At 33.2% G+C, this 13,632-nt stretch overlaps 1 protein-coding gene across 1 annotated transcript; it reads left to right on the plus strand.

Annotated features, from left to right (window-relative positions):
- The first annotated feature begins 6,302 nt into the window (after positions 1-6,302).
- LOC145640153 (uncharacterized) lies at positions 6,303-7,328 on the plus strand. Its single transcript, XM_081691461.1, has one exon. The coding sequence runs from the start codon at positions 6,303-6,305 to the stop codon at positions 7,326-7,328; it is 1,026 nt and encodes a 341-aa protein (XP_081547587.1).
- The last annotated feature ends 6,304 nt before the right edge of the window (positions 7,329-13,632 follow it).

A 13,632-nucleotide genomic window follows, 5' to 3' on the forward strand; every position in this document is an offset into this window, starting at 1 on the left:
CTTGAAGAAGATCACCGATTAATATATTTTGGAAGAAGAAAATAAGCAAATAGACAAATTTTAAAAAGTTGTAGATCCAAATAATACAATGTACATTAAAATACAGTAAAATGTTCTTTTTTCATATACTTATATGATGCAAATAATACAATGTACATAAAACATGTAACCAACATTATAACATATATGTTCATTAGAATATAATACAATGTACATTATAATACAGTAAAATGTACATTTTCATATACATACATGATCATTTATACCAAATGTACATTTATTATATGAATAATGTTCTTTAATATTATTATGTTCTTTACTAATATTACAAATGTTCTTTAGATTTACAAAAAAAAAAACATATAAAACTGGATGTTCTTTATAAAATAGCTATATGTTCTTTACAAAACAACTATATGTTCTTTACTGAATAGCTAAATGTTCATTCCGCCTTTTTTTAAAAAACACTGGATGCACCAAGCATGGTGCATCCGCCTCCACAGAAAAAATTTCATGAAAAATACTCCGTAAATTAAGAGCAACCCAAATTTAAAAAAAAAAGAAAGAAAAAAAATAGCAAACAAAATTACCAATATTATAATTCTATATGAAGGTCAAAATATACTCCCGGAATTTCCATCTTCATCGGTCTGTCTTTATCAAACTGAAATGACAAAGTCTTCTGAAAGTGTTCAGCTAGACAGCTTTGGGTAAGGGAGCTTGCATACAAGTCTACACTGGTATTATAGCCGTGATCAACAGGCACAGCAACACGAGATTCCGAAACCAGCACTCCTACAAGCTTATTATATTCATCTGAGGAGCTCCTCCATCAAAATACGATTATCAGCATCCTTAAGATTCACCCTTATGTGAAACTGGGGGAATTGATCCTCAAACTCAAGTATGAACGGTCTATTGATAGTTAACAACTTCCTACCATCCATCAATTTATCAGGATTACTGTCATCTCTCTTGAATATGTCAAAGACTTTACGACCGTATACTACCGAAATTGACCCACAGACATTCAAGTCATGATCGTTTTCCTGACCAATGAAAACAGAAAAAACTTCCAACATGGTTTCTCCCCCACTTCGTCCTTTCCCCCAATCTAATGACTTCCTCATCGTGTTCCTAGAAGATGGATACAGAAAGCTCGGTTCTTTGAAAGCACAATCAACATAATAAACATCCTCACACCATAATGGTAGGATACAATTTGACATAAACTTTGAGAAAACTCTCCTATCATAGGGCCCAATATAAGTTCCTTGTCATCGGCAATAGGCATACTTGAATTAGTCAGCCTTAGATCTACTTTGAGAATCAGAGGCGAATATGCAGGCACAGCCACAAATTCTCTAGTGAGCTTCATAACGAGATTTTTAATTTCAGGATGTTTAGAGAAAAGGGGTATAGACTCATCTGATGGTGTGTTCAAAAGCATAATGCTAAAATGGTCTGTGCGCCCAAAAGTCTTGCCATAATGCGCAACAATACTTCCATTCAAAGAACATATCTTTTGGTTAACAGTTTGTAGCTGACCATCAGCAACAACATCCTGATTTTCAGAATCTTGTTGGCTAACACTTTATAGCTGACCATCAGCATGAAAATACAGATCGTTCATTATACCGATAGTTAGACGAGCTACATATGCACATGGCAGCGCAATGTAATTCACGGTGGCGTGCCCACAGTCCCCCTTGACATCTGAGTACTTGACTTGTTCATAGTCATTGTAAGTTGTAATGTCTAACATGACAGTGCCACGGGCAATTATAGCATTATCCTCGTCCTCATTCTCACCCTTGACTTTAAGGGTGAAGGATAATACTGGTTGTTGCATAAGTAATATATTGTCCGGTCTAATGATCGACAAGGCTTGGCCGGTTTCGGTGATAAGCTCGGGATGTTGAGCATCCCGTTCAAATAGTTCAAATAAGGGTAAGTGTAAGTCCACTTGGTCAAATGCAGTAATACTGCCATAAACAGCACATGGTAGATTGTTGGGGGAGATGGTAATAGAAGAAACATCAATTACAGGTAATGCCATAGGCTTACTGTACAATACACCAGAAACAACAGACAAATAATTTCATAAACAAATTGTTTAATGAATATGACAAATCAAATAAAAATCCTAACAAATCATCTAAATTTTAAAAATTACTTAATAAAATACAATACCAAAATATATATAGGTATAGGTGTTTTATGTCAATCACCCATTAATTAATTTAGATATTAACTAATTAACAACTTCAATCATCAATTTCACAGTTTTAATAAATAATTTCTCATCTTCAATCAACAATTTTACAACTTCAAGTTTTAACCAATAATTTTACAATTTCAATTAACAATTTTACAACTTGTTTACACGTTAAATTTTCAATCAATAATTTTGTAAGTTGGAAAGAATTAAAGATCAAACCTGAAAAAAGATGAAAGACACTCAAAGAAGGGAGATAACAAGGAGAGAGCGGCGATTATTTGACAAGAGTGAGGAGAGAAAGAAGTTAAGGTTTATATTGATTTGATGTCTGTTTCTGTATAATTAGGATTTCTGGTTAACTATGTCTATTTATAGTAGGTTTTTAATTTTAATTAATTTTTACAATAATATTTTTTTGGAAAATTTATCAAAAATAAACTAACTTTTCCAGCCACAACCTTTCCAGCCAGGCAACGACCACTTTTAAGCTTTAACCCACCCAACCACCCTATAATCACCCTCAACTCAAACACCACCACCTTCAAGCTACGGTCTGCCACCCCACCATCCCTTGTAAATCCACTAACAACCACCCCAACATTGAATTTAAATACGCTTCTCATAATCAATCTTGCGAACCATTGATTTAAAGAATAATCACCAACCCCGCAACCGCAACCCTGTTTACTTGTTTAGCCAATATTAGCATAGAATTATCAACTATTAATTAGCTTGACATTCACAATTATACCAGATATACAAAAATCAAATAGAAAATATTGACATTATTGCAAACACAATTTCAAGTAAAAAAATAAAAAACAATGGTGGGATAGAAAACAAAAAATATTAAAAATAAACTTTTTTTTTTTAAGCTGAGCAATTAAATTATAACACATGCCAAACTAATTTGAATTTACTTTAAGGTGACCAAATAAACACTTACTAGTTTTGTCTCCGTGAAATTCACGGATTTATAAAGTATGATATAATAATAGTCAATTGAAATAAAGTTAATTGAAATTAAATAACTTATGAGTGTTCAAAAAAAAAAAATAACTTATGTAATAATTTTTTCTATTTTTAAAATTGATTATTAATATGCCTATCCTTTAAATTTTTTTAATAGGTTTTTTTTTTTTTTTTAAATAAAAAAAAAAATCACTTTGAAGAGAAAATTTTTCATAAAATCATTTGTCCCTTCAACGATTACGTTTGTATATAGTATAGATTTTGAACTAACTTTACAAAAGTTCTCAATTTTTTTTTTTTTTTTTTTTTTTTTTTTTTTTATTTTTTTTTTAAAGAAAACCTTTGAGAATTTTCCATCTCAAATATACCTTTGTAAATACTAGTTGTCCGGATAGTCCAACTTTTATTTTGTTGTATTTATTGGCTTAATTAGATCTTTAATATTATTCTTTTTTTTTTGAGGAAAATTATTGTTATTCAGTTATATTAAGTTAATATATTTCCCTATTCAACAAAAAAAAATTAATATATTTCCAGTACTTCGTATTATTATTAGACCATCTTCAATAGTAAGACTTGAGTGAGTTTTTTAAAGGAGAAAGAAAGTATTTTTTGCAAAGGATACCAATAAGTTGGTATCTAAACTAGGGTTTGCAATCTCTAACCCGACCCGAAGTTATTGAGAGAAACCTGAACCCAACCCGACTCGAACAATCCGAATTCGACCCCATTTGACCAACATTTCATATATAGTAATAATATTAGGTTTTAAACTATTTTTTTTTTATAGTTTCTAAGCACTACCCAAAATATGACCCGAACCCGACCTGTTGACCCGAATTGCAGCAATTCCAAAAGAAAATTGTTAAGTTTAGATACTCAATATTGAGTCTCATTGGACAAAAAGTGTGAACCCTTTATCAAAATTATAATATATTTTGTAATTTTTTTTTTCAGTTTTTATTTTTGATTCAAAAGAGGATACAATCCAAAAATATTTTGTAATTTATTTAAGCTTTATTTTTTTTATTTAAAAAAAAAAACACCTTACAATACGAATTTGGTGGACCATAAATTGAAAGTGACGTTAATATACTTTTAAAAGTCTCATCATTAGGAAGTTAGATGGTGTGGTCTTTTTTGATATTGATTGATATTTAATAATGGTGATTTAATATTTTGCGGAGTTAGTATGATAAGTTCCTAATATCACGAATTAATATTGCTTATAATTATTTAGTAAAGATTATCATGTGCAATGTTGATTCTCATATTTTGGTAAACACAAATATTAGAAAAAAAACCGATGCACAATATTATTATTGTAAATCAGCTCAACCTTTACCTGAAAAATGAGAGAGAGTGAGCTAAAGAGAGAGAGAGTGAAACCTCAACCTCTGTTCCAGCTAAACCCCCGCCACCGCTGCCGCCTCCACCTCCCCCTTTACCTCTGCCATCACCACAAAAAAAAACCCCCTCTCCAACCAAAAACCTTTCTCCAATCTCTCAATAACCCCCAAACTTCCCCGCCGTTGTCAATTCCTTAACCCAAACCTCCCCTCCGGCGAATTTCATCCCCTCATGCCAGGCTTTCATCCCTGTTCTCGCCAAGGTTGCTTTAAATTTAGCTAATCCTTTATGTTCCGTGCATGAATTTCTTCTAAGATGATCCATGTGAACGAAGCAATTGTTTATAGACGTACACTACAAGAAAATAACCTTTTCGTAGCGATTATTTTAACCTTTAGTATCGATTGTAATTGCAACAAAAAACTTTCCCAACGAATGGTCATTCGATACAATATCCCCCGTTGCCTTAGCCTTTAGTAGTGGTTTTCAATATCGTTGGGGTTGGCCTCAATAATCGATACGAAAAACTACATCCAATCGTGGTGATTATTGTAGCGATTACAATCGCTATAAATGTTCAACTCATTTTCTTCAAAAAAAAAAAAAAAACATGCGTATGATCTTTACAAGATTCGAACATGCAACCTCAAACTCTTATATTAAATGTTTCACCAATAAGTTATGACATATTTTATGTATTCTTTGTCAAACAATATTTATATATCTAGTGTTGAAAAGGCTTTTCGTATCGATTTTTTGAATTTAGTGGCGATTGTAAATGATACGATTTCTCAAAATTAAATAAATGTGTAAAAATAGTGTGTATATGTATTATTATGCTTTCCGTATCGATTTTATATGGGAAAACCATGGCGATTGTAAAAATGATACGACATCCTTAATTATTTCACAAACATACTTGCATATTGTAGCGAATGAACAATCGCTACGAAATAATCGCTACGAAAAGTGATTTTTCTTGTAGTGGTAGCATTCTAAATGTCACTCCCTTTCTTTGCACATAGACTATACTTTGTACATTGTTATTTTTAATTTTGGGTTTATTTTTGTTGATTTTGATACTCTGTTTTTCTGTTTTGCATATGTAGCTTTATTACTTTTGTGAAAAAAAAAGTCACTTTTGTGAAAACAAAAGGTAACTTTTGTAAAAAAAAAAAAAAAAATCACTTTTGTGAAAAAAAAAAGTTCACTTTTGTGTAAAAAAAGGGTCACTTTTGTACGAAAAAAAAGGTCACTTTTCGTAAGATGTTCGATGTACAATAAAATTATTGTAAAGCGAGGGCATGCAAAAGTTTTTGTTTGGTAAATAAACATGTATCACAAAAATTTTTAGTAAACAATTTGATACTTCGTACATGTTTATCATGATCTAATAAGGTTATAATAATTGACATTTGCATAGTAATTAAACTGACAAAAGTAGAATGCAAACTACTTTGTAAAGAAATGTATGTTAGACACATCACAAGTCATAGGAATCGCACAAGGTATTATAAAATTAGAAGCCTAATCAAGCATTCTAAAAACGAGTAAAGGTTACTAATCCTACCTAGTTTACAAATTAATTACAAGAACTATTACATATATGTAATGGTAGTTCTCCAATTGCAGAATAAATGGCCGCAAGTTTTGCCTCTGAACCATCTAATTATAGCCAGTTGTAGCTAAGTTCTAGAGCAGTTAGCTACATCAACTTTTCTCGTGTCTATATACAGTTAAAACAGGATACTATTTCCTTATGAAAGAAGAAGAATTAGCCCGAGAGGTAATCCCCACTGAGAAGAATCAGGTTTTTGTAAAGCTTATCTGGAGACTGAAAATCCAACCAAAATGGAAAATATTTATGTGGAGGCTTTACCATGATAGAATTGCAGTTAAGGGGAATTTAGCCAGGAGGGGTATCCAGTTAGATGATATATGTGGCTACTGCGGGGAGGAGTCTGAAGATAGCCAACACCTGTTTAGATTATGTATTCTAGCAAAGGAGGCCTGGGGTAATAGCCCCCTAGCAATTTGCTCTGACTCTATTGGGTTCAATTCAGTGAGGGATTGGATCCAATCATATATCCTGCTGTTCAATAGCGAGGATGGTAAGCATAGCAACCGTACTGTTCTATTTATTGCAACATTATGGGGACTATGGAAAACAAGGAATGCCAGAAGTTTCAATGGTACGAGAGGAGGGCCAAATTTGGGGGCTGAGGAACTCATCAACCAAGCAATGCAGGAACATGAGACTTTCTCTCATAATGAAGAGCGGCATGATAATAACACGAGTAGTGAGAGGGAGGATCCCTCCCACCCACCGGGCTTCAACCATGTTCAACTGGGACATGAAAAAGAAGGGTTTGATCAATTCTTGGTGGAAGTGGATGGCTCTTGGGATAAAAAGACTAAGAGGGAAGGGATTGGGTGGTCAGGTAAGGGTAGTACTGAGGGGATGATGACCAATATGGAAGGAGGAAAGCATGGGACTGCAAACTCTGCTTTGCATTGTGAAGCGTGGGCATGCTTAGAGGCCATGAAATGGGCTAAGGCAAGGGGAAAGCAAGGCCTCCTTGTCCTCTCGGACTCTATCTCTCTCCTTAACAACCTCCGAGACCAAAAAGGAATGGATATAGGAATCTCGTGGACGGTTCGTGAGATAAAAAATTTGGGCGCATCATTCAAAAGATGCACCATTCTAAAGGTCGCTAGAGATCAAGTTAAGAGGGCAAATGACTTGGCTAGGATTTGCCGCCTTAACACGACTAACCATATGTAACTTTGTTTGTTCCTTTGCTCTTGTCAAAAAAAAAAAAAAAAAAAATAAAAAAATAAAAACTTTCTCGTGTCTACTTATGCATTCTTGTTCAAGCTCAACATCTTATCCTAGTTGTTTTTGGCTTGCCCATTTCATCCCGTATCATCTAAATAAAATAGTAGGCATAGAGAACATAGTTAATCACCGATGAAAACAAGATAAAAATAACATCCTAACCTTGAAGAGCTGAAGTGCAATTAGCTTGTATCATAGCTGGAGTTCATACAAAAGAGACCCACAAGTAGTTTTCGATTCTTAAAGAGGATCATTTTGAATGTCATATTATGAGAGATTTTTTAAACGCCAGTGTATCAACCTGCACATACGTAAAGGAACTACAATTTAGTAATTGGACCAAAACTAAAGTCTAATATAATGAACCTAGTTGCATAACAACAGTACAAGCACCACAATACAATGATTCAGACACTAAATAGTGCAACCAAACCCGACATTAACTGCACAAATTCCTATACGAGAAACTGCTTCAAAGAGCTCTAAATTTGCTAATAAGCTTAAATTACTAAGGCTTGACTACTAAGATGAGTCCTGATTTGCCCAATAAAGCATGGCACCACAACCAGTAAAGTAAAACAAAAGAAATTTTGACAATTACCACCTTCTGTTATGTCCATTTTATCAATTACCACCTTCTATTTTTCTTTTTGAAAATTACCACTTTCTATTTTCAAAAACATCAAAAGTTACCTCCTTCTTGCCTCCCAACTATCACGTGACATCATTTTGGGCTCATTCTTTCCCTTTCCTCCCTATTTCTCTCCCATTTCTCTTCCATAACCCGATTCTTACCTTCTCATTCACTTATTTTCCCCCAAAAATTCAGAAACTCTTCAATTCACTCCTCCAAATCAAAATTGACGGAAAATTATTGGTGGTTTGGGGAAAAAAAAGTGAAAGGGGAGATGAGAATCCAAATAGGAATGAGAAATGTAAGGGAAATAGGGAGGGAATGGAAAGAATTGGCCCAAAATGACGTCACGTGCTAATTGGGGGGCAAGAAGGTGGTAACTTTTGATGTTTTTGAAAATAGAAGGTGGTAATTTTCAAAAAAAAAAAAAAAAAAAGGTAGTAATTGCTAAAATGAACATAACAGAAGGTGGTAATTGTCAAAATTTTCTAAAACAAATGTACAATAATATAAACTTGAATCTATAAAAGAAATGTAATCAGGTTGATGTATACAAGAAGCAACTCAAACAATGACATCTTTGACAGAATCTATGAACTACTACTTAAAGGATTTACTCAACTATAATCTATCAATCATTTACTACTTACCCTTTTTTTTTTTTTTTTTTTTTTTTGGAAAGCATTCACTACTTACCTACGGTAGCCAAAACCTATCATCACAAACATTTCTTCCATTAACTATTGTTTGCTACAAAGGGGTGTTTGCGGACTCATAGGCAAAATTTGTTTGTAAATGTAAAATGAAGAGAGAAAAAGTTGGGTGCATGTGATGAGGAGAAAGACAGAGAGAAATGATTACCTAAAAAGGAAAGAAAACATTTATTGCACATAATAGTTAGCATCAATTTATAGTATCTGTTGCATATAATAGTTAACGAGGGAATTATAAATATACATGCATAAATTTATTACTAAATGTGCATTTTTTTTTAACAAACGTGCAAAAAAATATTAAACTCAAATATATTGTCATAAATTATGAATATAATGTGCATAATCTTTTGTTTTCCAAGAATATCATTTATACAATGTTATTCTTAGTCCAACATAAATGAATTACCAGTCTGGCAATGATATGCCAATTTTTTTTACAACCGTACATGCATATTCTCATATACATTGCTGAATATATACTAGAATGTGCATAATGTTTAAGTAGAATGTGCATTATATATGAACATAATGTGTATATGTTCTGAATTGCCGAAAATGATAAAAACTAATTTTGAGCGGAGCCTGTAAATAAGATATACAAACAACGATAATTAATAATCTCATCAAAAGTGTCTAAGTTAAAGTTGCCCAAATTATACTTAGATCGACTCTCGTATCTCTATATATCACACTAAATTTTTGTAATTGAATATTGGGATCATAGATTTTACTATTGCATGTTAAAGCTGAAATTCATTGATAAGAAACAGAGTTGAGAACAATCGATTAACATGAACCAAATTTGATTATTCCGTGTAGTCATCAACATAGATTTTTCCTCCTCCGATCCATCCCTTACGATCCAATGCTTCATCCTCATGCAAATCCATACACTTCAAACTATACCATGCGTCTAATTCTAGGAAAATATAAAGTATCAATCAATTTTTTTTTAATTATTACGCAATTATAAAAATTAATATCTTAGTAAATACAAAAAAAAAAATATTATATTTTGCTTAAATATTTGTTTGAGATAATAAATTTATTACATTCGATATATATAAATTATTTCAATTTTGTTTTTAATTAATTTAAATTATATTACAAGTAAACTATGTGGGAAAAAATTATTACTATTGTGCATCGCACAGGCACTAATCTAGTATTAGTATAGATTAGGGTATGTTCTCTTCAACTTAATTTTAGTTCAGTTCACTTTAGCTTCAATCGATCAGTTCAGTTCAATTCAACTTATTTCAGTTTAATTTCAAATTTCTCTCTCTCATAAAATATTCATTTCAGTTCATTTCAGTTTAGTTCAGTAAATCAGAACAGTCGCTTAGTGACTTAGTCAAGTTATTTTTTATAGTCATATTTATTGGTGATGGGAAAAAATAGTTAAAGTTTTAATATTAGGTATTTAGTTGGAGATATATGGCATGTGTGTCGTAGGTTAGTAAAACTTACAATAAAATTCAAAATGTCAAGAATCGGGTTGATTTTGACTTTTTGAGATAAACTACACCATACTTCTATGGTCTATTCTACTGAAAATTTTCAGTTTTAAAATCATTTCGTGATTTTTAAAAAATAAATAAATAAATAAATTGGAAAAATCATCACAAACATGGAAATTTTCTCTCTTTTAAGATAACTAGTGTTGTTTGTGAAAATTATTTGATAAGGTATTTTCTCTATTTCTCGCTCCTTTGAAGTTTCTTTGTTTTTCCATTGACGTTCTTCAGTTTGCCATTGAAGGATCCTAACTCTAGGTCTCTAGCCTTAAATTCAAACACCAAATTCATAAGCTGCTATTCATAAGGGGGAATGTTCAAACTTTTTAAGGGGTTATTAAGATGAGGATAATAAGGTAGGAATTAAATATTAGTATAGATTTTTCTTTTTCTTTTTTTTAATTTAAACAAATATTAGTATAGATTAGTCAATTGTTTTTATATTGTCATATTTAGGCCTACTCACTACACCTTAATAAAAAATATTCTGTAAAAATAATTTCAGTTCAGTAAAATTGATTCCAATTTAGTAAAAATAATTTCAGTTTAATAAAAATAATTCAGTTCGGTAAAATTAATTTCAGTTCGGTTAAAAATTAGTAAACTTAATGAAGAAATATGCTCCCTCCGTGTTTTTTTAAGTGTTACAGTTTGACCAGCACATAGTTTTAGGCAATTTAATTGACTTAAATAAAATAAGAGGTAAGTGGGGTAGTTGGAGTATTAAAAAAATTGTAAAAGAAAGATAGTGGGGCTGATTCGACGTGACCCGACTCAAGCATGACCAACCCGAACTCGACCCGCATAGGTTACAACGTTAACCCAAATTGACCTGACCCAAGTTGACCCGATCCACTCTTACCCGACCCAAACTTGACCCGTTTACCCGAATTGACAGCTCTACTTATGATTAGGAAATCAAGTATACCCAATGGGACAAGAACATATTCTTTTAGAGCTACTTAACCTGCAAAACAAAGAGTTAGTAAAAAGCACGGGAGACCTACTTTGTAGAGTGGCGTATTTCCTTCTAAACCTAGGACGGGGAGACGAGACAAAACCCAACAAATTTTCAGAGGAGGACGTTGTTGGGCGAACGAAAGTCTGCAAAGGGGAAGAAACTGGCGGAAGTGGTAGGAGTGCTGACGTAGCTTCACATGATGACTTTTGATTTGTCATACCTATGGCTGGATCTACTTGCATCAAATCTGGAGTCATTTCACACCTATCATGCCCTTCCACAGGGGGTGACTAAGCTCCATTGGTGTAGAACCTTCTTGAGTTTCACCACTATCCATCTTCTTCAAAGGATTGGCTACTAGAATGGTAATGAAATTCTTTAGGGAAGAACAATAGTATTTTACTATTTGTCATCTGGAAATCGCTCCATACATTGTTGGAGTGAGATGCAAATATGAATCATATCGCTCCCGGCTTTAAAACCAAAAATTTGACCCTGTCAGATTTGAGTTATTTATTTCTAAAGTTCCCTTCAGGACACAATTGTTATCTATAATGTTGGGCCTAAGTAGATTTTCGTTGATAGGGTTGTCTTTACCCTCCAAATCCAAAGAATTGCCACCAACATTCTTTTCCATGTTGGTGTTGTCTATCACACTTGTACACCTTCGAACATTACCATCACCACGACTATCTCTTACCTTTCTTTTCCCTTTTTTTTCCCCCTAACTTCTTACTATTATCTTCTTTCCCCGAATGAACATATATAATCTCTAAACCTATCATTATCCCTTGTTACTGCAAGTGCCTCATCGACAAAATCCGGAGTCCAACCTAATAAGGATATCACCTCCTTTAGTTTTTGTTGGAACTTAGTGTTTTAAAGATCTAATATGAGGGCTTATGCAAGATCTATGAAAGTTAAGGAAGGTTTATTAAGCTCTAAAACCGCAATCGCTCTTCTGAAGTAAGCTTTCACATTAGTAGTATCGAAACACAAAACCGTTGAACATAATTGACCCCTCAATCATAGTCTTTCACCTTGATAAAGCAGACACCCAAGTTTAGATTAAGGGACACGACTGTGCTCGGAAACATCAATTTATCCTCATCACTACAAACTGAAGCAAAGGACAATATTTTTAGAGTAAGAGAGTATTTCGCAATAGCAGACCCTATTTGGTTTTGCTTGTAGAAATTGTTTCCCTCATCTTTTAAAGGATTTTTTTTGAAATAACCACCCCTCAAATCACCCTATTTTGAAATAACCACCTCTTTTTTTGAATATTTGAAATAACCATCCCATAAAAAAAAAAGTTTGAAAGCACCACCCATTGTCTGAGTGACTAATTTTCCGTCAATTGGACCCACATAACGACTATTTTTTCATTTCATATACTCAGAGCCTCTTTTTTTTTTTCCTCAATTCATTTACACCAACAAATTATCAAAAAAATCACTGAAAAATCTCTAAATTCTTTTGCAAATCAACAAAATCAACAAAAAAAGCCCTAATTAATGAGCAACAATCTATTTGTTGTTGTTCGAATAATTGTTACTAATTAGATGTTCAATTATTGACTCAACTGTTTAATTGTTGTATGCGACAATGAATTTCACCCAAAATTGAGAACCAAGGTTTATGAAAATGAAAAAAATGAGATGAGGAAAAAAGAATCGAGGCTCTGACTATATAAAACGAAACAATGCAAATAGTTGTTAAATGGGTCCACTTGATGGAAAATTGGTCGGACTCAGGCAATGGGTAGTGAATTCTTACTTTATTTATTTTAATGGGTTATTTATTTTAATGGGTGATTATTTTAAATATTTGAAAAAATGGGTGGTTATTTGAAAATAGGATAATTTGAGGTGATTTGGGTATTTTATACCCGGCCAAGTGGCCCAATCAGAAAGCGCCACGTGTCCTCCAAAGAGGTGCCATTTGGACCTATGGAATGATGACACGTGGAAGGCGGACACTCTTTTGTCCTAAGCAGACTGATGATCCAGCATGGACTATTCAGATGGCGACACGTGTCACCCAAAAGATGCCCAAAGGCCTTTTGGGCTCAGTGACACGTGTCACTCAGGCATTGCCCCTAGGATGGCAGCCTTCAAAGGCCCAAATCCCGAGGCGCCGCAAAACGGCGTGACCTAATTCCTAGGTCACTAGATCCTGGAGGGGCACACTTTCCAAAAGGACCCTATAAATAGGGACATTCTTACATTTATGACAAGACAGAGAATATACACACAATACGAGACAACACATCACTTACCACAGAGCTGTCGTTTTCAAGGAACACACAACACTTTACCTGAGCTTGGAATCCGAGCAGATAAACTTTACTTCCGCACGTTTTATTACCGAATGTTTATTAACTTAATCTTTGGAGGCGGACCACCGATCATCCGGCGGT

The sequence above is a fragment of the Chenopodium album genome, chromosome 7 (genome assembly GCF_948465745.1).
Source record: "Chenopodium album chromosome 7, dcCheAlbu1.1, whole genome shotgun sequence".
Taxonomy (NCBI): Eukaryota; Viridiplantae; Streptophyta; class Magnoliopsida; order Caryophyllales; family Amaranthaceae; genus Chenopodium; species Chenopodium album.

Bases quoted from the DNA above. Each gene is read 5' to 3' on its own strand.
- LOC145640153 (XM_081691461.1), top strand. From the start codon at position 6,303: ATGAAAGAAGAAGAATTAGCCCGAGAGGTAATCCCCACTGAGAAGAAT.